This window comes from Perissodus microlepis, chromosome 3, assembly GCF_051167445.1.
Source record: "Perissodus microlepis isolate ML-2025 ecotype Zambia chromosome 3, ASM5116744v1, whole genome shotgun sequence".
Classification (NCBI taxonomy): Eukaryota; Metazoa; Chordata; class Actinopteri; order Cichliformes; family Cichlidae; genus Perissodus; species Perissodus microlepis.
Window position 1 is genome coordinate 34,467,936 of NC_140463.1, and position 22,980 is coordinate 34,490,915.

General features: G+C 41.3%; 1 protein-coding gene across 1 annotated transcript; it reads right to left on the minus strand.

Moving 5' to 3' along the window:
- Nucleotides 1-3,216: 3,216 nt before the first annotated feature.
- On the minus strand, nt 3,217-22,980 carry ntn5 (netrin 5). The gene is made up of 7 exons (XM_084924165.1): nt 22,792-22,980; nt 15,681-17,155; nt 14,813-15,001; nt 13,249-13,398; nt 7,465-7,515; nt 6,627-6,707; nt 3,217-6,357 (listed from the first exon to the last, which is right to left on the minus strand). The coding sequence occupies exons 2-7, from the start codon at nt 17,143-17,145 to the stop codon at nt 5,795-5,797; spliced, it is 2,499 nt and encodes an 832-aa protein (XP_084780291.1). The 5' UTR covers nt 17,146-17,155; nt 22,792-22,980; the 3' UTR covers nt 3,217-5,794.

Here is a 22,980-nt window from a genome sequence, read left to right on the forward strand (position 1 = left end):
CGGTCAACACCTGCGACTGGTGGGAAAACTTTAATGGGAAAAGTCAAGCTGTAGCCACGTGACGGCAGGTCCTCACGGTCTCATGCAAAAACATTATACAGACGCGCATGTATGCTCTGCATATTAAACCTATGAGTTCGCTCCTCTTAAAATCGCAATCTTAAATACATTTAAAGGTTTAAAATGTCATTTTGGGATCTACCAGAATAGCTTTATGTGCTTTCATAGTGCAAGAAATACATTATTTTTTTACACTATAAGTTGTTGCAGCACTTTTTTAACCCTCGAAAATCTTCTGGTTTGCTTTAATGCAGCCATTCTCCAAAAACCAGCCTGCTCTGATTGATGAGGCATTAATTAAGTACCTGACCTGTAAGAGCGCAGTCAAGGCTGTTTAAGACATAAAGGATAACAACCTCAGAGTTCAGCTGGATAGAGTTAAACCAGGATCTAACCCAGAGCAGGAACAAAGAGAAAATCCTGCAGAAGTTACTATGTAACACAACGCTTGTTGGAAAACCAATCTGAATTTCATTAAAATAAGTGGAGAGGTGGTTGACAGGCAAAAGAAGAACCTGTAAAATCTTGGTGTACATCCAGGTTGCTTTAAATACACTATTAGTCTTGTAAGCCCTCTCCTTTAGAAAGAAAATCCTTTAAAAAATGTTGCAAAAAAAACCCAACCCCACAACATGAAGACAGTCATATCTAGTGCTTTTTATTTGGTTTCAAACTCGTATCAAAGACTCAATGGCATCTGATTGTGCACACTACAGTTTACACAAATATTGTGTGGAAAAAAGTGCACATTACACCAACAGGACCTGCTCAGCCATGGAAACCATGACTCCCGGTGCACACTTTTTGTGCTGATGTTAAGGACAGAAGAGGTTTGGAGCTCCGCAGTTACTGAGCCAGTCACCCAGTCACCCGGTGACCCTGCTCTACAACTTCATGGTTGAGTTGCTGTGGTTCCTAAACGCTTTCACTTTGCAATCAAACCACTCATGGCTGATCATGAAATGTGTACTAAGGAAGAAATTTCACAAACTGACTTGTTGCTCATATTCAAATGGCTCATTCTTTCACGAATGTTTGTAAAGGCAGACAGCATAGATAGGTGCTTGACTGTTGCAATGGGACTCGATTATCGAGACTTTTCTCCATGCAGTGTTGCTCTGGCCTGCTACTGGTAGCATCAGCTACCCCTCATGCAATCACTAAGAATTTTCTGCTGTGGTTAGGATGTCAAAAATAAAAGTAATCCACTGAATCTTCAGTTCCTCAGATGTCAGAAATGCACAAGAGTCATATCAACAACAACTTGTTGAGTTACAGAAGTGAATCTGGAGAGTATATAAAAGTGTCAGAGTACGAAGCAGCTGCTCATTCTTTGTTTGCGGGTGTTTCCTACTCACTTCTGGAAGAGTGTCATGCACATTTGTTACATGGTGCCAAAAATAAGTGAAGGAAGACAAACCTGGACATTAAATTAGACCTTTCAATTCAGCAGCCGCGTTTTCTGAAGGATAGACTCTCACTGGTATGGAATTTGTGTATTTTCAGACATTTTATGTTCTGTAGGAAAGCATTAACCCTATAAAACCTGAACTATCAAAAACTGCCAGGAAATTTAACAGACTGAAACCGAAACAAGGAGCAAAATCCACATTCTAAAATGTTGCATTGCACTGTTAATAATGATACTTGATGCAAGAAATTATTTTTTTCTCTGCGGTCATATTTTTGGCAAATACTTGATCAGAAATTTTAAAGAGGAAGGGTTGGCACATGTTTGTAGTACAGTATATCCATGTGTTTGTCTACATGTGTGTGTCATGCCGTTGCTGCCCTGAGCTGTGCCATGCTTGATTAGTCCTAATCTGGCCGGGAGTCGGGTTGCGGTGTCGGCGGCATGTCTGTATGGAAGGCATGTAGGCTGCAGGATCACAGGGATTGACCCTCTGCCTCTCAGGTTAACAGAAGCCCCGTGTCTTTGTGTGTGTGCATCCTGAAAACAGTGTGACTTTCTGAACTTGGACTTAAGCTCTTGGGTGCGAGGCAACAATTTGGAGTGTGTGTGTAGATGGGATGAGAATAGTGTTAAATGTGTGTGTATGTGTCTGAGGACAAAGAGTACTGTGCATTGGTGTGTTTGCAAGAAGTCTAGTTGAACTTTGGCTCTGGCTGCAACACAGGAGGAATCACCTCTCGTAAAACGTGCCCTCGGCAGGCTGTAAACATAATACCACACGCTCACAAACACACACACTGCTGCTTCCCGTTCTGCAGAAGAAGAATCTGATCTCCTTTTTTCCCACATGCCACCAAAACAGGGAGCCTACCCCCATCCACAGCGCTTCAGAAAAGAACATGTTGTCAGTTTAACTGGAGCAAAGCCGCAGACTATGCGAAGCCCCTGCTGCAGAGCGAGCCACTGGCTTAAGTTGTCTGTTAGTGTCGGTGTAAGTGTGTGTGTTTGGGGAGTTTTGGGATCAAACCCTCATGTCGACAGGGGCTGCACCGCGGAGACGACTGCTGACAGGTGCTTCCTGCAGCAACGCAGCAGGTGCTTCACACACACACACGCACGCACACACACCGATACATGATTGTGCATGTGTTGACTTGCACTTTTTTTCCTCTGACACACACACATAATTTGTGCGTTACGCACTGTTAACTTTTACAGCCGTGCCCTTCTCGTTTTGGGTTGTTTGGTGTTTCAGGGTGCAGAAACTCCTTTTCTTGTTTTTAGCTGCCAAAATGAAAACGTAAGATTGGATGGTTTTTGCTACAATTTGTTGTTGTTTGCAAGCTGGAAACACAAACCTGACATGAGTTATTTATCACTTTCACTGGATTTTGAAAAACACAGAACACCAAGAAATTACTTGCAGTATGTTTGCAACCTGGTGAACCACCTGATAATCACTCTACTTGTAGCTATATTTTGGTCTCCACCAACTCCTGAGGACAATATCTGTTTCTAGCTACTAAATGATCCACTGTGTTTGCCAGTTAATTGCCAAAGTTTTTCTGTCTGCTGTTTTGCTGGTAGTGTACAGCTGTGTTTTGAATTTTTTTTAAACTGAAAACAGCTGCCTGCTGTTGAAAGCGTGCTAATTAGAGCAGTGAGAGTGAACCAAAACAGTATATTGAACGCCTTAAAAACAAAACAGTGAGCTGAAAGATGCTAAAAAGATGGTCCATACATTACATCTCTTTACGGTTTATATCTGAAACACTTTACATAGTACACACACAGTACACATATCCACACATATTGTGTAATTAACATTTATATGTATCGTTTCAGAGCTTCTTTATCACCAGCTAGCATCAAAGTATTAGTCAAAGACACTTAGATGAATGGTCTGATAAAATCAACACACATTATGAAATGACTACAGTTGTTTTTTTGAAAAAACTAAACTATAGGCCAGTAAAAATGCCAAAGATGATTACATTCAATTTTATTAAAATTTTCTCTTTTTGTATTTCTGACATTTTTGGCTGTTTTAATGTAATATTTATAGTATTGTTGTCATTCCGTTTACTGAGTTTAAGGTGTTGAAGAATATGTGTGATGAATATAGATCCGTCAAAATGAGATATTTAAGGTCTTCACAAGTACAGAATCGTGAATGTGCACTTAAATCTGACTGATTTCTTACAAAGGTCACCCTAAGTGGTTAAAAAAGAGTTTGTATTTGAATAAGTATAAAACTAAGTCTATGTTTTTTTTCTGGTAAATGATTAAAGACAGTGTACAGAAAACATGCTGCATGTTGGGTTACTGTATAAAGACATCTGAGCAGCTTGTTTGGAAGCATAATTAGCATGGTAAGCTGCCAGCTGGTTGCACGGATGTTTGGACCTCATAAGAAAAGGAAAAGAGGCCCCAAAACAGTCTCACACACTCTTCGGTGTACTGTATGTTCAGTCCCGCTGCGAGGTCATCAGTCAGCGAGTCTATTTTTCTCTCTTTATTTTCAATCATAGCCTTCACCACAGCTGCACAGCCAATCGCTGACACAGGTCCCACCAAAACAAGGTGGCTGCTCAACAAATAGGAACTCTTCCATCTGTCTTCATAACCTCCAACCACCCCCCATTTCCCCTGGGCTATGACGCGATATCTCCCAAATGGAAACAGAAGTCATGACGACAGGTTCGACCGATGTTTTTTAGATCCGTATCTGGGTTCCTTATGGTGTATCTGAGGATTCCTAGAAAATGAGGTTAAGTTAGTTTGGTCTTTGTGTCAGCTGTCCAGTGAGGGAACAGATTGTAGATAAAGTCTCTTTTCATCAAATATTGTACAGTTTGAATTAAAGGTGTGAGCGCAGTGAGGTTTTTCATCTCCCACTACTGAAATGCATGCGAAAAGAAAGAAGGAAACTCAAAAAGAAAATTAAAGCAATCTTTTTTTTTTTACATTTTTAGAATTGAAATGTACTATATGTACATACATAATAAAGTGTTTTAATTTAAATGTTTTGATTTAAAAATCTAGTTTTCTTTGTCTAAATTGAATTAGCCTAAATGAAAAATTTCAGTTTTCAATTTTTTAATTTCATTATTTTAGACAGGCATGAGTAAAGATATTTGTCAAATTTAAAAATGGAATTTAATAATATAATAATATCTTGTCTGTGCTAACCCGGCTGCCTAATGCACTCGTGGTGTCACAGCTTTGTTTTCTTACATGAAGGTAAAAAAAAACACAATCTGAGCAACTGAACTGTGGAGCAACACGTTATGAAGACTATTTTAACTGATGTCCATATCAGACAGAAATAACAAAAATAAATACACTGAAATTATACTTTTACGTGGGATATACATATTCTGCAAATATTTCAAGTTGATTAAAGGGGAACAAATGTAAGTAGTTCAGCAAAATAAATAAATAATGTATTAATTAATCTGTTTAGTTTTGAAAGTTTTGGGTTTAAACTGTAAAACTACAGCATCGATGTAATAGTAAATATTAGTTATTTATAATAAATGCAAATTTGCAGTCTCCAGCATGGTTTTACATAACAGACACATTCTGTTGTAATTATCCTGCAACGGCAATGTGAGCTACATGACTTTCAACTTTGTTTGGTTATTTTAATTTAGTGAAATTGCTTCAGAGATTACTTTTCAGTATATGCTTTTCCCAAATTTACATGTGAATTAAAAATAAAGTCTAACATGGTATAATGGGCAATTTACAATAAAATATTTACTAGTAAAAAAAAAAATCAATCACATTTTTGCACATTAACTAAACCATTTGTCATTGTGTTAATTACTATTGTAAATAGTTTTATGATGTCATTTATTGTAATATTTTCACTTTAGCTAAACAATTCAATAAATAAATATGATCTAAATATAGATTTTCTTTTTAAGTTTTCAAGACAAAATGCTGATTGGCATTTTTCAAAGTTCAGTCAGACTTTTTCAGAAGTTTCCTTAATAGAAATATTAAAATAATGATACTTACATTTTACATTTCACCATTTTAGTCTCACAGATTCATCATCACTGAGTGTTACCACTTTATGTTGCTGCAAAACTCATTATGCAATAATTAACCTCTTAAGAATGTACATAAACCTAAAGGTGGGTATGTGTTTCGGTGTTGAAGGGTTTCTTTGAGCTTTCTTCTCACCTGATTGTCAAGTCCACTGACAAAAAAATGGAATAATGTACATTTTACTCCTTGTAGTTCTTCTGTTTTTTGAGAATTTCAATATAATAGAATTTGAGTCTTTAAATCTTCTCACTGTTAAAGTTTTCATGAAGGATTTTGAGTAGAACACACCGGATTGGGTGAAGAAGAAGAGGGTAGTGTCGCCTCAGTGGATTTAACTTTGAACATGTGCGGCACTGCTGTGCTTTCAGTCTTGTGTGTGTTTGCTGCGTGAGGCTCGGCATCTTTCTCAGTCAGCAAGTGAGGGGGAACATAACCAGACTGGGGTTTTGGGTTTTCCCTGTAGTGCTGGTGGTTGTTTGCCTGTTTTGGTGGACAGCGGCCCCTCTTGTCCTGCCCCCGGAAGGCCCTGAGTTTGGGGCTCCAGTGTTCCTGCCACTGGAGGGCTAGAGTGGAGCGATCTGCCACCAGGCGCTTCTCCTCTGGCACCCAGGGCTGCTCTCCTTCATCTGCTCCGATCAGGAGGACTGTCCGACCCACCTGGAGGGCGGGGCAGCCGCAGCCAAGGTCGCGGTCAGGGACCCAAAGGGACTGAGAGCCCCTGCGAATGCGGGCGTGGGACCCAGTGCGGAAGACGACTTGCACCAAGATGGAAAACTGCCACCAGGGACCTGAGCGCTCCATACCTTTCACCTGCACCTTCAGCACTAACAAACACAGGCACAACATAGTAAAAAAAATAGTATTTTTGATAGATTCTTTTGGTCCACAATTTAAATATTTGTTACAATTTAGATTTGATTCATTTGAAGAAATAATTTAAAGACTGGTTATACTTTTCCATTATATTCTGTCATACATACACTGTGGATGCTCATATCAAATATGGATAGCAGGAAACACTATAATTGTTAAATTATATTTAATAATATAATAAAAAATATGTAGTGGTTAAAACAGAAAAATGGCCACTAACCATAGTTCTTTCGACAATAGGTCTCCAAGTTCATCTTGACTTTAACCTGAGAAGGCTGGCAGTATGAAACGCACTCCTCCGCTACATGAGAGACAAGCAGAGGGGGGAGAGGGAGAGAGAATCGTCAAATGAGGGTGGATATCATTTCATAGCAAGCATATCAGCACATGTCTTTTCCCCTAATTACAATATGGCTGCTTCTATTTGTCATCACAGTATCCTTTGACTAACAGATGATCCCAACTGCAGCAGGTGGGACATTCTTCGAGCCGCCGCTAGGAGGGAGTGGTTAGCCACTCCGTGGAGAGTGTGAGCAGCAGCTCCCAGAGCAGTTTCAATTCAAGGACTGATCTGTTAAAAAATATGTGGCACGCCTTCAGAGGAGATCTGATATATGATCGCACAAAAAAGCCATAAATCTAAATGCTGCGGTGACATCAGCGGGGGAGAGAGGATGGAAAAGGGAAAAACTTTATTGTTATTACTCAATCAAATCTTGTTGTCAGTTACACAATTTCCTACATGAGGCATTCGGATATCATAAGTTATTATGGCAGGTTACAGCAGGCAGAAAATTTTACAGTAGAAAAATTAGATATTGGTTTAATATATTTAAGTACCAGAAGTTTAGTTAATAGATTAGTTTAAAGGTTTAAAGTTATAAAAAGTTATAAAGTTACTTTCTGTATAAAACTGTCTTTCAGGATACAATTTTCCAGACTTGCCTTCTTCTCCATTTTTGTCTATGAAGTGATTGTCTGCTTAAAAAAAATAATTCAAGGAGCTTCATCACATTGATGCAAAGCATTTCTCCAGGACTGCCATACATCAGACCTACCTATGCTGTACTGAGGTTGGTACACTGGAGTTGGAGCAACTTCTGGAATTCCTGCAAGCATGAACACAGTTTCAGACAAAACAGACACACAAAGATAAACTTCAGGACACCTTCCAGAGCTGTCAGTCTGTTTCATTTCTGTGCATTATATGTGTGCGTTGTGTTTGAATGACCCTCGCTGTGTGAGGCATGCCCATGCAGAAGATAAGCAAATGTCAAAATGAACATGTGTGTGGTCCTTTTATGGTCCACAAACCCATCCCGTGGTGCTCTCTCTAACACACAGACAGATGCAAACTTTACTTTTTGGAATTTAATAGGGTCAGACCTTCACTTCTTGTATGGTTTTGTCTCAAACATTAAACAGAGTAGTGCGTGTCGGTGGTGTGAATTAACATCCTGGTTGGCGACGCTTGCATAACCCAGGCTCTTGTAAAAGTTTGTGTGTGACAGTGCCGCCATATAAGCTCACGCATCGTCTTCTGTCCAGGTCTGGTCTTCTATGACACAACTGGGCCACTGACACCCAACACCCCCTTCCAGCTGACGGTCCCTCGTGTTTAAAAGTCAAGAAGGTGCTGTGGGTTTCTGTAAGTGTACTTATAGTACATGTCAAGAGTTCCAATGAGGCAAATGGGGCTACCTGCATGAGCAGGGCTAGTGACAATATGATATCCATGTATGCGACTGACAGACAGGGATATCTTTTGTATGTAAAAACTACCAAGCCCGATCTCCTAAAATTTCATGAAAATTCCAGAAAATTCCCTTTTCTGAACTGAGCAATTTCTGTCATGTCAGGCCTGCTTCCAGAACAAAATGACTGGGTCTCTATCAGAATTTAGTGACTAGCTGACTAGTGATATGCTATTCTATGTACACTACCAGTTAAAAGGTTGGACACGCCTTTTCATTTAATGTTTTTTCTTTATTTTCATGACTATTTACAGTGTAGATGCTCACTCCAGGCATCAAAACTATGAATGAACACATATGGATTTATTACAAAGCAAAAAAAGTGTGAAGTAACTCAAAGCATCTTTTATATTTTAGATTCTTCAAAATAGCCACCCTTTGCTTTGATTGCTGCTTTGTACGCTCTTGGCATTCTTTTAATGAACTTCATGAGGTAGTCGCCTGAAATGGTTTTCCAACAGTCTTGAAGGAGTTCCCAACACTTGTTGGCCCTTTTGCCTTCACTCTGAGGTCCATCTCATCCCAAACCATCTCGACTGGGTTTAGGTCAGATGACTGTGGAGGCCAGGCCATCTGTTGCAGCACTCCATCACTCTCCTTTTTGGTCAAATAGCCCTTGGGGTCATTGTCCTGTTGGTGGTCCAACTAAATGTAAACCGGATAGGATGGCATGTCGCTGCAGGATGCTATGGTAGACATGTCAAATTCAATTTTGAATAAATCCCCAACAGTGTCACCAGCAAAGCACCCCCAAACCATCATACCTGCTCCTTCAAGCTTCAGGGTGGGAACCATGCATGAAGAGACCATCCGTTCACCTTTTCTGCATCACACAAAGACAAGGCACGTGGAACCATAGATCTCAAATTTGGACTCATCGGACCAAAGCACAGATTTCCACTTGTCTAATGTCCATTCCTTGAGTTTCTTGTCCCAAACAAATCTTTACTACTTCTTGCTTTTCCTTAGTGGTTTCTTAGCAGCTGTTTGACCATAAAGGCTTGATTCGCGCCATCTCCTCTGAACAGTTGATGTAGAGATTGTGTCTCCTACTGGAACTGGTCCTCTTTTCCTGGGGCGGTCCTCATGTGAGCCAGTTTCATCGTAGCACTTGATGATTTTTGTGACTGCACATTTAAAGTTTTAGCAATTTTCCAGACTGACTGACCTTCAGTTCTTAAAGTAATTATGGACTGTCATTTCTCTTTACTTAGTTGATTGGTTCTTGCCATAATATGCTATAATCTGACAGTTGTCAAATAGGGCTGTAAGCTGTGTAATAAGGCAAGAAATTCCACCAATGAACCCTGACAAGGCACACCTGTGAAGTGAAAACCATTTTAGGTGACTACATCAGGAAGCTCATTTAGAGAAGGGTTTGCAGCGCTGTCAACAAAGCAAAGGGTGGCAACTCTGGCAGATCTAAAATATAAAACATATTTGGAGTTATTTACTTTTCTTTGCTACATAATCCCATATATCTTGATTTATATATTTATTTATTATATTTGATGTCTTCAGTATGTATCTACAATGCAGAAAGTAGTAAAAATGAAGAAAAACAATTAAATGAGAAGGTGACCCATATATATATATATATATATATATATATATATATATATATATATATACATATATGTATGTATATATATTATTCTAATCATCATCAAAACCACATCTTTATTGATTAACGCTGAGTCATTAAGGGTACAGGGATTTCCAAGATTCAAGATCTTCAAGATTTCTTTTAATTCTAAATAATAAAAAAGCATAAAACAATTCTTAATACTAAACTTTCTCTTGCTAAAAAGTCTAGCACAATTGTCTAGGCGACATTCAAGAAGTACCTCAAACCAGCAGTTAGGCAACATCTGTGACTGACTAAAACTGAAAAGCAAGGTTATTGGTCTCGGTGGAGAATGTGTCGCTGAGTGGGCTTCAAGTTTTTATTTGTTTCTAAATTTACAAGGCAAGTCAAATGTCTGAATCGTCACATATCGCAATATTCCAAATAGTGCAGAAACAAAAGATGCTGTTCACGCATTCCTAAATCAATATAGGAACTATACAGAATAAAATTAGCAATAAATAAATTAATAAAAATATGATCTAACCCAAGAAATATCAGGTCAAAGTAAAAACACAACAAAACATGACACTAGGAGAAAAGTCAGCACTGACTAACTAAATCAGATAACTCATCTTAGTGTGAGAAGACTTTTCATTGACCAATATTTCATGTTAATGGGATTTCAACTATTTTCTTTTCTTTGGCATTCATTGAAACTCTATTAACAAAAACAGAAGCCACTATCAGAGCGACATGCTGCTAAGAGGATTCTGAAGTGAAATCAGCAAAGATGTTGGTAGAAATATAACTTTCAGAGGAAAAAAAAGTTAAATTCTGCAAAGTTAGCAAACTTTTTGACATGTTTTGTTAATCAGATTTAACTGGGGAATGCATAGATCTCATTTTTATCTCCCAGTGGACACTAAAGTTAGAGTTATTTTAGATAATGCTTCAAAATAACAGTTCCAGTAATCTTTAACGATGGCCCTCGCAGGATTAAACCCGAGGTCATGGATGACTTTGGCTGAGGTGACAGCACATCAACTTGCTTTAAATATGTGAAATAACTGTTTGCTATTTTGTAACAAATCATAAAACTTGATCATTTTTCATTTCATAAATTTGCAGTTAAAGCTTTAGCAAAGGTTAGCTGGGGCTATCTCATCAGCTAGCTTGGATTCCGTTTTTGCTTTAGATTTAGTTTGACCAAAATATGCAGCCCTGTCAGACAATTCTGCTGACATCCTGGTCTATTCAGAGCATAGATAAAATGGTTTAAAGGTAGCTAACATTGAATTTAGCCTGACTGCTGCACACATTTAGGGCTGTCTGATGAGGTGTAGGCGAGATGTACAAGGTGGTGGGAGCAGAGAGGTGCTATACATAGACTGAGATGGTCTGGGAGTAAAAACAAACAAGGTTCTCTTTCACTCACTCCTTTCACTAGGAGAGTTATGAGTCTGGGCCCTTCGATGGGGGCAGTTTGAGGCGTGCAACAGGTGCGAAGCTCCCTGCTGCTGGCTCCCTATGTCACCTGATTGGGACTAACACAGCGTCAGAGCCTGTGTAGTTGTCGGCACTTGTGCGATTAGCCCGGGATGTGCGCGTGGATTAGCGCTCATGGCTGATGTTTGTTGCTGGCCAGGCGCAGAGATGTGAGTGGCAACAATCCTCTCGATCTGACGCTGATACCAGATCAGCAGGAGATGAGGTTTCCCTGTAGCGCTCAGCTCATGTTATCGCTGCTGTGGAAACCATCCAGGGATGATGAAAAGGAGATACGCCGAGGAGATCGGGCCAAATTAAACTGAAGCGCAGCGGCCCTATTTATACTGAGCTACAATTTGATAAAGGCTTACACAGCTTGATAGAGTCGCTTAATCCATTTAGGCCACGAACAAATGAGGCTGAAGGAGAAATTAAAGAAGTCACTTTGTCATGACTGACAACAAACTATTAAAAGCCAAAGGGTGTCGAGTGCAGAGAGAACATTTTTAATTATGGTAAGACTAAGTGCTGTTATGAAATCAATCCTTATAAAAACAAACAAAACAGGTTGTCATAACTTTCAGATTTGAGGCCTCTATTCATAGTTTTCATAGAGTCCTGGAAGGCTCCCACATGTGTGCAAAACTCAATAGGCAAAAGAAATGCAGCACTTAACACCAGTTAATTTCCTTTATGTTGCAAGCCACAAACGTTTCTACATTAACGTTAATTTTGAGTAAAATGCAAATAAAATATATCAAATCAACGTTTTATTTATTCAAATACTTAATCTTTAAGTGCTTGTTGTAAACCGAAGCTATACCATTTGACCAGATTCAATAAATGTAACATTTTACATTCTACTTATGTAACAAAATTACATGGGAACTTGGACTTGACTTGGACACATGCAGGCTGAAATGAGACACTGCAAAATGTGATCTGTGTCTGATGGGTGTTATGGCAGTTGCACCAATTTCCACAAACACACGAAAATCCTTGAAACAGAGCGAGGAGGATAGAAATCCCTCAGACAGACCCAGAACCCCTGGGACAAAAGACAGAGCCCACTGGCAGAGTCCTCCCAGAGAGGAAATGAATATCCAGACATGATGGAAGCGATGTTTCAGTCATTAGTTAATGGTAAAAGTGTTATTGGTCATCACAGTTGTGTCTTTAACAGGCTGATTACCTATTGACTACATTCAGACATTCAAATAATAAATTCAGCCCTGTATTAAATGTTAAATGAATGTTAAATGTTTGCTTTATTAAATCTGTGTCCTTCAAGTATGAACTATGAAAACGTCTAATTATAATAATCCTTTTGTGTAAACTCTCAAGTCCAGATGAGAACAATCAATAACTATTTAAGAGGAATTAGTAAACTAAGTCACCAAAACAAAACAAAAACAGAAAAACATTGTTGCTGTACAAACACATTTTGTGGTCTTGAAAATGTATTCAGACTACTGATGATGCATTCGCCTCATAAATTATGCCACAGAGTCTACATAAGCTGCCTTTATAAATTAAAGGTTTTGGCATATGCAGTGCTGTATTGGATAAATATCAAATTTTGCATACAACCACACTGAGCTACTGGCTAACATCAACTAGCTACTTAATATCAATCTACATGTTGCTAGATTTAAGGGAGAGCTATTCTGGTTAGGTTAGCATAAATCCATGCCAAAAACCCATTTCCAATTTCATTTTTAATATTGCAATTTTAACAATCTGAGTTGCTGTAGATGAGGACAAACTGGTGTGATCTGCGCTTGTGTTAGCATTTCCTTGGGTGAGGAAAAGTGTTAGCATGCACTGACAGCCTTTATGCTTTGCTAGCAGTTGTAAACACACTGTGTGGCTCATTTGTGCACTCTTTAGTAGCACTAAACCTTGTGGAACCAATAACTGACAGAAAGAGGAAGACGTTCTTGTTTTGCCTTCAAAGTGAAAACTCTTTCTGACAACACTGCTAAAGTTAGCAGGTTTAAAATGGACATCTGCGTGGCCGGTAAACTTACGTATGCAGGGCTGTAAAGGAGACTTCCCCTGTTCATATCCTGGGGCACAGCGGTTACACCTGAGGCCGGTCACACCTCGTCGACACAGGCACTGACCAGACGTCTGGTTACACCAGCCACCCACTGCCCCCACAGGATGGCACTGACACGCTGGGAAAGAAAAATGAACAGATTAGAAGCTGAATAAGCACGTTTTTTGGTAGGTACTCACATGAGCTGTAAATCCAACACTGACATATTATCACCTTACAGTACAGGCTTATTAGCCTGTATTTTAAAGCTCTGTACTGTTTTTGCCTCAGTTTTCTTGTTCACCAACAAGCAGGTTGTAAACCAAAATAACAAGCTAAAAGATGCTAAAATGGTGAGCAGAGCCAGTTGAAATAATCTATATTTTGGATAGGTTTAAGATATGTTAAAAATAACATGACAAAGGAAAGACATGACAACAGGACTTAGAAATGCATCCATCAGTGACAGGACCTGGTTTAATCCTGAATGACAAGCATGTGTCCTCAAGCGTGTCATTGAGCATGACAGAAGGCCTATACTAACACCAGGTGGGCGTCTGTTTCCTGATGGGTAAACAAAGACAAATTCCTCAGTGGAGATATTAACAAAATTGCACACCATTGCAGGGAATCATTATCACTCTGGTGTTTCTTTTAGGTAAGTTTTTTTTTAGTGAAGATGAACCTTCTTAAGTAGATATTAGCAGTGTTGCCTGTTACACGGTATAATGATTACTGCCTGGATTTGCCATAGTTTACATTGCAAAGCTTTTTATTTACCAGTGCTTTCAAAGGATAAGGGCCAATGAGAGAAGACAGATGGGGAGAGGAAGCCTCTCCTCAGCAGCTCTGTTCACACTCGAACAATGTTTATTCAAATCCTTACAATAAGTCCAAACAACCTGCCTGGAGAAAATGAGTAATTGTCTCACCGCTGGCCTCTGAATGGTTACTAAGTGAAATGTAGCAGCAATAAATCAGGACTAAAAGCGTATAAATTTGCAGGATACTCTTGTTTCATGCCTTAAAAGTGATAAAATATTGAGCGTGTTTAATATTTTTTATTATCCCTGAATGTGTGTGAAACTCACAAGGCCTGTTAATTCTGGATATACAGCAAAGTATTCGAGCAGAGGACAAGCTTGCACACAGCTAAGCTAGGGTGTCACAGTCACTTAGGACATGACACCGGTCAAAGGTCACCGGGGGTCATTGCAGATGCCACAGGTGGTAATAATGTGGATGCATGAGGCAGCTCGGTGTGGTTTGTGTGTGCTTTTGTATATCGCTAACAGGAATAGCTGTCCTCTGTCACAATGTAACCACCCCATTAACACTTTTGTACACTTGTACAGAGGCAGAGCGGACCACGTAAGCTCAAATAGCAACACACATTCTGACAGTCGGGCATAAACACAATCACACTCTGATTTACTTTTCATCTTTCAGCGAATGTACAGTCAATCAAAGGTATGGGTCACGCACTCGCTCTACCCTCCGTCTTGTGTCCCCCACCACATTTACACTAAACACACACACATCCAGTCACTGACGTTGGCAGGCTTTGCGGTGGCTGAGTGGCTTTTTGTGGTTGCGGGTGTATCCATTCTGGCAGTACTGGCAGTGGCGTCCGGCCGTGTGGTGGCGACACTTCTGACACACGCCTCCACTGCGCCGGCCCGACTGCTGAAACACCTCCATGCTGAAGCGGCATTTGTTGGAGTGGCCGTTACACTCACAGGCTGGACATAGACAAAGCAAAATAAATACTGATGAACACCAACGAAGAAAAGAGTTTCAGGGCTGGAGAAAGTATTATCAATGGGTTATTCAAATCCAGCAGTTTGGCTTTAATATGGTATCCAGAAAGTACCAAATAAGGGAAATTTTGGCTTAAGCCAGATTTATGACTTTCAGTTTGATTGCAAATATGTTGACACAAAGCCCTCTTACACTTAGCTCTCTTCCAGAGTGCGTCTTTTGTTCTATTTTTATAGCGAGAATAACTTTCACATCAACTGTATGGGGAGGATCTTTTAAAGCGCCCTCATTTATATTGTATTAATGTTTGAAGTCATGTATAATTAATGGTGTGTTGCCTTGAGTAACAGTCACTGAACTGGACCTCTGCAACATGTTTGTAAGCTGCTGAGTATCGGTCAGGATCTGATGTGCAAAAGTTTTTATGTTAATGCTGAAAACAGATGTCTGGCTTGTGCTGTTTGAGCGACATTAAGTTGCTGGATGAGTTATAGCCTTTATAAACCTGTACTTGAAATTGGGATTCAATCATGCTGTCTTTACTATATGCACAGTTTTGACAGTTGCAATATGTTTTCTAGTGATTTCATTGATTTCTTTCATAAGACCAAAGGTGTGCTTATGTTAGCATTTTCAAAGGCAGTATGATGCAGGACTCACCAATACAGGGGTTTGGGTTAGTGGGCGTAGCTCGATGCCATGGTCTGTCAAAGTAGAAGTCCTCACACACATCACAGTCTGGCCCCGCTGTGTGATGCTTGCATACACACACTGCACGACCCGTGTCGTCGCGGCGACACCTGGAAGCGTGTCCGTTACATTTACACCTGCCCCCGACCTGCAGGTCCGAGAGGGCAAAAGGAGCTCGGCCGGGGGGCTTAAAAGCAGAAGGCTGGGCCGCCTGCAGATTCCTCGGCCTTGTATTGTGATTGTTGTTCCTCCTTTTCCTCAGCTCCTGCCCTTTGTTGTTTCTGCTCCGCCCCTCAACTGTCCAATTGCAATCTCCATTGGGGCAAGGCAGCCAATGATTGTTTTCCTTCTTGCGGCCACGCCCTCTGCCTTTCCCGCCCTTTTTAGGAGAAGTGAGACTGTCCATGCTGAAACTGTCCCCCCCTTCCTTGCTGGTCACGTTGTGCCCGTCTTCATCTTGACCTGAGCTTTTATAATGACCCTTCCTGACTTGCTTATCTATTCTAACCCCTTTGTTCCTCACCCTTGTCTCTGAGTTTTTTGTCTCCCTGTCAAAAAATGCCAGTGTATTTTCTGTGCTTAACTTGTCCACCTGATCTCCAGTCTGATCCTTGAAGTCTGTTCTCCATCTCACAACACCAGCCTCTCTGATGTCGTGTCCACCGTCAAGCCATCTTTCTTCTTCTGTCTTATCCATGTGGCCTATCTTCACCTCACTGGACACCTTATGGAAGACCACGCGAATGTCGGTGGCTGTCACCCAGTCCTGGAGAGTGGGGCTATAGTCAAAATCAGGAGAGGATGGCCGTCCATCCAGAGTGGAGAAGGCCAACACCATGCCTCCTCGCTGCTTCTGTAGAGGGCGTGGGTCTGAGCAGAGGGGCTCCGTTTCTTGATGTCTCGTTTGGGCCACTGTTTGTGAAGGTAGCTTGAAGTTCCTGAGGCAGTCGCTGGAGTAGTGCTGCATTGGCCTCCAGGTGCGCCCAAAGTCCATCGACTTGAGAATGGAAATGGAGATGGGGTCCAATGGCTCCCTTTGGTGACAGAACTGAAAACTTATGTATGTGATCTCAAAGCGGCGGCCCAGCGGTAGGGTAAGGACCCAGTCTCCTGTGTCAGTACCTGCATCGGCCATCCAACATGTGAGGTTGTGGGGATTGTTGAGGTCGGTTAAGGTGGTGATGTGGCTGTCATAATCATTTCCTTGTAGCGAGTGGTTCACGTTCACTGGGACCCCGTAGGCAGCATTGATAAACTCTGACAGGCAGTGTCGCGGACGGCCAGCTGTGTGGTAACAGGGGTCATTAGGGGAATTCCAGCTCAACGGCGGTTGGGGAAGGGAAGAGGAAATGAGGGAAAGACAGAGGAAGAGGAGTAGAAGGAAAACAGGACAAAAAGAGGTGGAGGGAGGAGGGGAAAAGGGTTGGAACATCATGTCATCCAGCCTGTGAGAGGAAAAAAAATAATTTTTTAAAGAGGAAAACCACAGGAGCGTGATCAGAAAAGAACAAAAGACTAACTGATTGATTTATATGATACGCATTTGAAGCCGAAGAAGGAAATCTAAGAAGGACCACCTGTCCCCTTATTGAAAACACACCATACCAACTGATTGCATCACTGCAAGTTCACCTTATTGGCTTCCAGTAGTTGCCAGTAAAGACTTCATCCTGTAAAAATGTAATCTCCCATCTTCCCAGTAGTGTCAGCCACCGGTTTGAACCCTTGAACTTGAGAACTTATAAGAACTTATCCATCTTAAAACTCTCCTTAACCCCAAAACGAGTGGATGAATGCGGGTGAAGAAGGGCGCGCACCCAGCAGGTCTGTCTGAAATAACAAAAAACATGTCCAACAGCTGGGGCTAAAACCTGAGCTGGACCACATCCATCATATTTATTGCTCCCTTTCCAAATATCTTTACCGTTGGTCATTGCTGCAGCCACCGCAGCGAGGGCCCCGACCATGAGCAGTGTAGTAGTGTCATGGTGTAGGAAAGAGGGCACGGAGAAACAGAGAGGGAGGAAGAGGAGTTGGAGATTAGCTTTTGGGATGGTAGAAATGATTTATGGAATGAAATGTGCGTTCGACTTGAGCCCCTACTCGGATACTTCCGTTGAAGAGACAAACCCTGACTTGTGTAGGTCTGCAGTGCAAACAAATCCGCTTCCCGTTTCGTGTAATTGGTGATGAGTGTAATTTATTTTTCTGTCATGATTTGATACTAGAATTCGTCCGCTTTGGCATCCGGACAAAATGGACAATGCACCTACTTTCTCTGGGCCCAGTGATTTATCGTTTTTTTCGCTGCTCACACAAAGCCCAGAAGCACATTTCCCAATGAGCACTACGTAAGTTTCTCCATTGCAGGGTGAGTTCAGCACCTTTCTCCTTTCGCTTTTGGGAAATGATTTCTTTTCTTCATTAAATGGGCTGTCATCTTCTCATTTATATCCGCCATCCTTCGGCGGCTTCAAACAACTTTTCCTCCACTCTCCCGTCTCCCTGCCCATCTATCACCTGCCCCTTTCATTCTGTTCTGGGAATATTCTTAACTGCTGTGAGATTGATGATGCCCTAACAAGCGTTTGACACTGACAGCAAAGTCAGCAGGGCTGCATAAACCAAACCCGTAGGAGAGGAACGGGGCTGAGAGCCTCTCCGGCCTCGTCATGCCGCTCAATTAGCCAACAACCGAAATATGAGGCCTCCCTTTTGGGACCACACAACTCTGAGGGGTCCTGCGTGCAGGTCACGCCGGTCTCTTGGCTGCCTGGGGACAAACTGCAAATGTCCAAAAGCAACCAAATGCTAGAAAATAAATCGGCTAAACTTGATTGAGCACAAAAGGGGAATAACAGGCTCAGCAGGCGCCTGTGTTTTGTGGCGTTGCTAAAGGAAACAAGTAACAAGTGCAGTGATTAGTGGTCTGACTGTGACCCTGGTCCCAGAGAGCCACATTCCTGTGATCCAGAATGCCTCGGCCAGCCATTCCTGACGTGTCGAGACATGCCCCACGGGAACCTGAACACACTGATAAAAAGCAGGACGTATAAGTTGATCGGCTGATTAATTGGGTCTCTGGTTTCATGTGGTGTCGATATACCGGTTGTATAAGAAGGGGAGACAAGTCAAAGGGATGATGAGCGGGGTAAAAAGCTACCAGAGGATTCAGGGAAGTAGTGGTGAGATTACAGTCAAGAATTCAGCGGATGGGCAGTTACAAGCGTGTAGGCGGGTGGTGGGGGTGAAGCGCACACATGGCTAAAAGAGAAAGGGGTAGGTTGTTTAACATTCCCGTGACATGCACTTGCTCTTGTCTTTGTCACATTACATGACTAATTAAACATTTGCCCATTACACCCACTCTGATAAATGGATGCTCATCTAAGTGAGGCCCTTGAGGTTTTTAATGCGCCCCTCCAGGCCAAATGCAGAGACTAGATCAACTGTGTGGCATGGCCAATGCAACCCAGCAGATATGGTTTCAACTACGGTTTTTCTCTACCGCTTTCAATAAATTCACACAGCCAGCATGCCGGGGGCGGAAATGCTGAAGACGAGCGGGATGTCCTCTGAATGAATTTCCCGTTAACTCCAAGAAGAGGCCTCGATCTCCGTTTCAGTTTTGTCTACTTTTTCTTAGTTGCAAACTTAATGCACACAATAGCTGTTGATATAACAAATATGCATTCAGTTTGAGGACCCTGTGAGCAGAAGTTTTGAAATAACTTGGCAGCAATCTGCCTCTCAAAAAGCTTATACAGCCAAATAGTGGTATGATGAGATCAACAACATCTCCGGCGGGTGATCTTTAGAAGCAGCTATGCTTGGCTGGCAAGGGGCTGGAAAAATACTTGCTGACAACCTGGGGGCATGTTTACAGCATAGTCGAACAGGAGAGAGCAAGGAGAGCGGCGCTGGTCTTCGTGCTCTGCAGTCCTCGTTTATTTCCCGACGTAAATCTCCCGTTCTTCATAACGCTGAAATGTGTCTGAACTTGAAAGCAGCAGAGATGTCGGGAGCAGAAACAAAAAAGTGATTTAATGATTTGGTAGAGGCTGAAGCTGCAGGAGTTCATGCACATGCATATAAGTTTTTCACATCTGAATAAATGGATAGGAATATGTAAGTGAATAGGAAACTCAATAAGGTGTTTCGGTGCAGCTGAAAATGCTGTTTGCAAAAGCGTTTGCTTGCTAGACAGTTTTGCACTGAGTCTTTCTGTAGATTTAGGAGTCTGGTGGAGCTTTCAGAGAGAGAGAGAGATGTGATCTTATGGGGTAATAACAGCAATACATCCATAGTTTTCCATATCCATGCATGTTCATGTACATGCTTGGCCTGTCTCTGTAAGTAATATACCATGCCTTTTGCTGTATTATGATTCTAACTGAAGAACGAAGATCATATCCTTCTGAAAACTTATCACTCATAAATTAACTTTTTTTTTTTTTTTGCTTGTTTAATTGTTCCGCCGCAAACGTGTATTTTTTGTGTTCCTGTCTCTTGCTGTGGTACCTCTCTCTTGCTACCTGCAAACTCGCTTTGTCCCTTGCAGAGCTTTGGGCCTGTCTGCGTCTGGAGCTATTCTGCTGAGCAGATGAGCTGGATTTGGCCCGTCTCGCACATTTTAACATTCCTCGTCATGCGCAGCAGTCCCGGCCAACCGCAGCGAGGGAAAATATGCTAAATTCAAATAGTTCTCCAACCTCTGTGATGAGTTTCAATAGATTAAAATGAGGATTGCGCAAATAAACACACGGCTGTGTTGTTTAATAAGGTGGATTTGTATCGAGCTGATAGCATCTGGGAAGATTTCCCAGGGTTTTACGTTGCAGCTCTGCTCCAAGACACGGAGCCTTTAAATAAATATGATCAATTATATAAGCTCTGTCTTATAGCCAGCGCGTTTGAAGCTGAACCAAGCGGGCACCTGTTGGCGCATGTTACCAAACTGACACCTTTGTTAATTTGCAATTGTCCTCAGCCGTCAGAAATACAACCCTGGGCTCTGGGTGAGAAGAGAAAGGCTATGCATGCGCTCTGTATTCCCATACTGCATTCCTGCCCGCACAGTTGAAGCCCATGTGTGTGTTATTCCACGCGGAGCGGATTCCAGGAGTTCTGTTTTAAGTGTAATAATCTAATTTTAGTGGGGTGGCCAGGGAGGTGGAAGCAACAGACAGCACAAAATGGATTATCGCTGCTCGTATCTTTAGCTAAAGGCCTCTGTCCTTCATGTTTGCACCTCCAACAAACAGCCAGTCCGGTGCACGTGTGCCGCATCCTCCGGGACCATCTGTGCCCCTCAGATCTAAAAGGTGTCTCTGCACCGACCTGCAAAATTTACTTGCTTCACTTTTGAATAAAAAAAAAACCACATGTTGCCCGCTTGATAATACAAGGGGAGTTTCCTGTCAATTTCCCCTTTACTGCCTCATACAAGTTGGCAAGAAGCTTTCAGCGCACCTCCAACTTCACATGATCTTATTGAAAACCAGATGGAAATGAAATCACTGAGAATCCACGCTGCAGTCAGGCCAAAGACAACTTCGGGCATTGTGGGGGGAAAAAAATTCCTGTGCGTAATTGTGTGCCAATTAAATCCGCATAGTGTCATATAGCAAGTTAATAATGAGAAGCAGGCGCAAAATGAATCAAAAAACACCGCCAGGTTTGCGCCTTTTATGAGCACTGGACAAAATTAAAAAATATATGTTTTTAAAAAGAAAGAAAAAAGAAGAAAAGAAAAACAGTCATGATTTGCGTCAGCTAACGAATCATTAATGTTACAGTTTCATAAAAAAAAAACACTTTTTGTTTACTAAACTTTAGCTTGTTTTAATTAACACTTCACAGCAATCCAGTAAACCCCAGTCCCTAAATTCCTTAAGAAAAGAAAGACAGAAAAAAGCAGGCTGTCTTTATTAAGACAAATGCGGTGATATTTTTTATTAAACTGGGTTTTTAGGGAAACCAACAAACTGTAAATGGACCTTAAAAGGCAAACAGCCCGCAGATACACGCTGGATGCCGGAGTTGACTTTAACCTGAGTCCTTAGACTTTAATGATCCCTTTGCCATGGTTCATGAAACGTAAATGTTTATCATATTTAGTCTGATTGCTTTGGCCAGAGCTGAGAGCGAAGCTCGGAGACTAATTGGCTCAATTCAGCAGAGCTAATTGCGCTTTTGTTGAGCGCAAATTAGCTGCAGCCAATTATGAGCTTTATTTACACAGCGAGGCTATCGCAACGTGATCAGAAAACTTTCACTCTGATGTTTAATGTTGATCATTATTCTCGCTTGTGTTTAACGTTTAGGATAAATAACAGCGCCGAATTCCCGGCCTGCTAATTGGAAATCGTGTTATGAGCGTATATTGTTTTTTGATTTATTTATTTAATTTTTCTTTTACCTCAACATAATGGGACATAATGGCAAAACCACGTGCTTACGATTACATTCAAAGGAAATATACAAATAAAAATATATGTTTTTTAAATTGTAGTTCTGCGCAATGTTGCAGTAAAAAACAAACAAAAAATAAATAAATACAGATTATTTTTTAGAATGTTTTCTTATTAAAAATAAAATAAAATAAAAATAAACAATAAGCAATTTACATTTCAGTAACACTCGAGGTAAAACAATTTATACTACATGAGGTCATTTTATTTTCAAGAAGGATTAAACGTATTTTTTTTTCTAGTTGTCCTACAGCTTATTTGTCAGCGCGTAAAACAATCAGTAATCACATTTAAAAGAATGAATTTTTAAGGAGATTTATTCTCAAATATGAAAATATAAGTGTGTAAACGATAACTGAAAAGAGAACGTAGCTATAACTCTACCCCTGATGTAATTTATACGAGATTTTATTCCCCACAAATGCTTTTCTGCCTTTATTTAACCCTCTTTTAGCCCTCAGTTCCACCGACAGAAAATACAGTCTGCACTTGAAGTTCAGTCGCTGCTTCTCTCCAGCGCCACAAAAGCGCAGATAAAACTTCACACCCCTTCAGCTACCGCAGACCTCGAGCCGATAAACGATCAAAAATCAGTCACAGGAGCTCACCATGTGCGTCGTCGCTGTGCTTCTCCTTCCTGCTCCCGCGGTGCCTCCTGATCATTAAGAGCAGCGCAGCAAGTGTCCGGACATCCAGCTCGGTGTGCAGAGAGCTGAGCAGAAGGCAAACCTGCCGGGAGGGGGCAACGCACCGGGTAGGGGTGGGGGGACTGTGGGTGCAAATTAATGGGATAATCT

Bases quoted from the DNA above. Each gene is read 5' to 3' on its own strand.
- ntn5 (XM_084924165.1), bottom strand. From the start codon at position 17,145: ATGATGTTCCAACCCTTTTCCCCTCCTCCCTCCACCTCTTTTTGTCCT. The intron at 15,002-15,680 runs GTGAGTCCTGCA...GTCTATGTCCAG, and splicing joins TAACCCAAACCCCTGTATTG to CCTGTGAGTGTAACGGCCAC. The intron at 7,516-13,248 runs GTAAGTTTACCG...TCATGCTTGCAG, and splicing joins TCCTTTACAGCCCTGCATAC to GAATTCCAGAAGTTGCTCCA.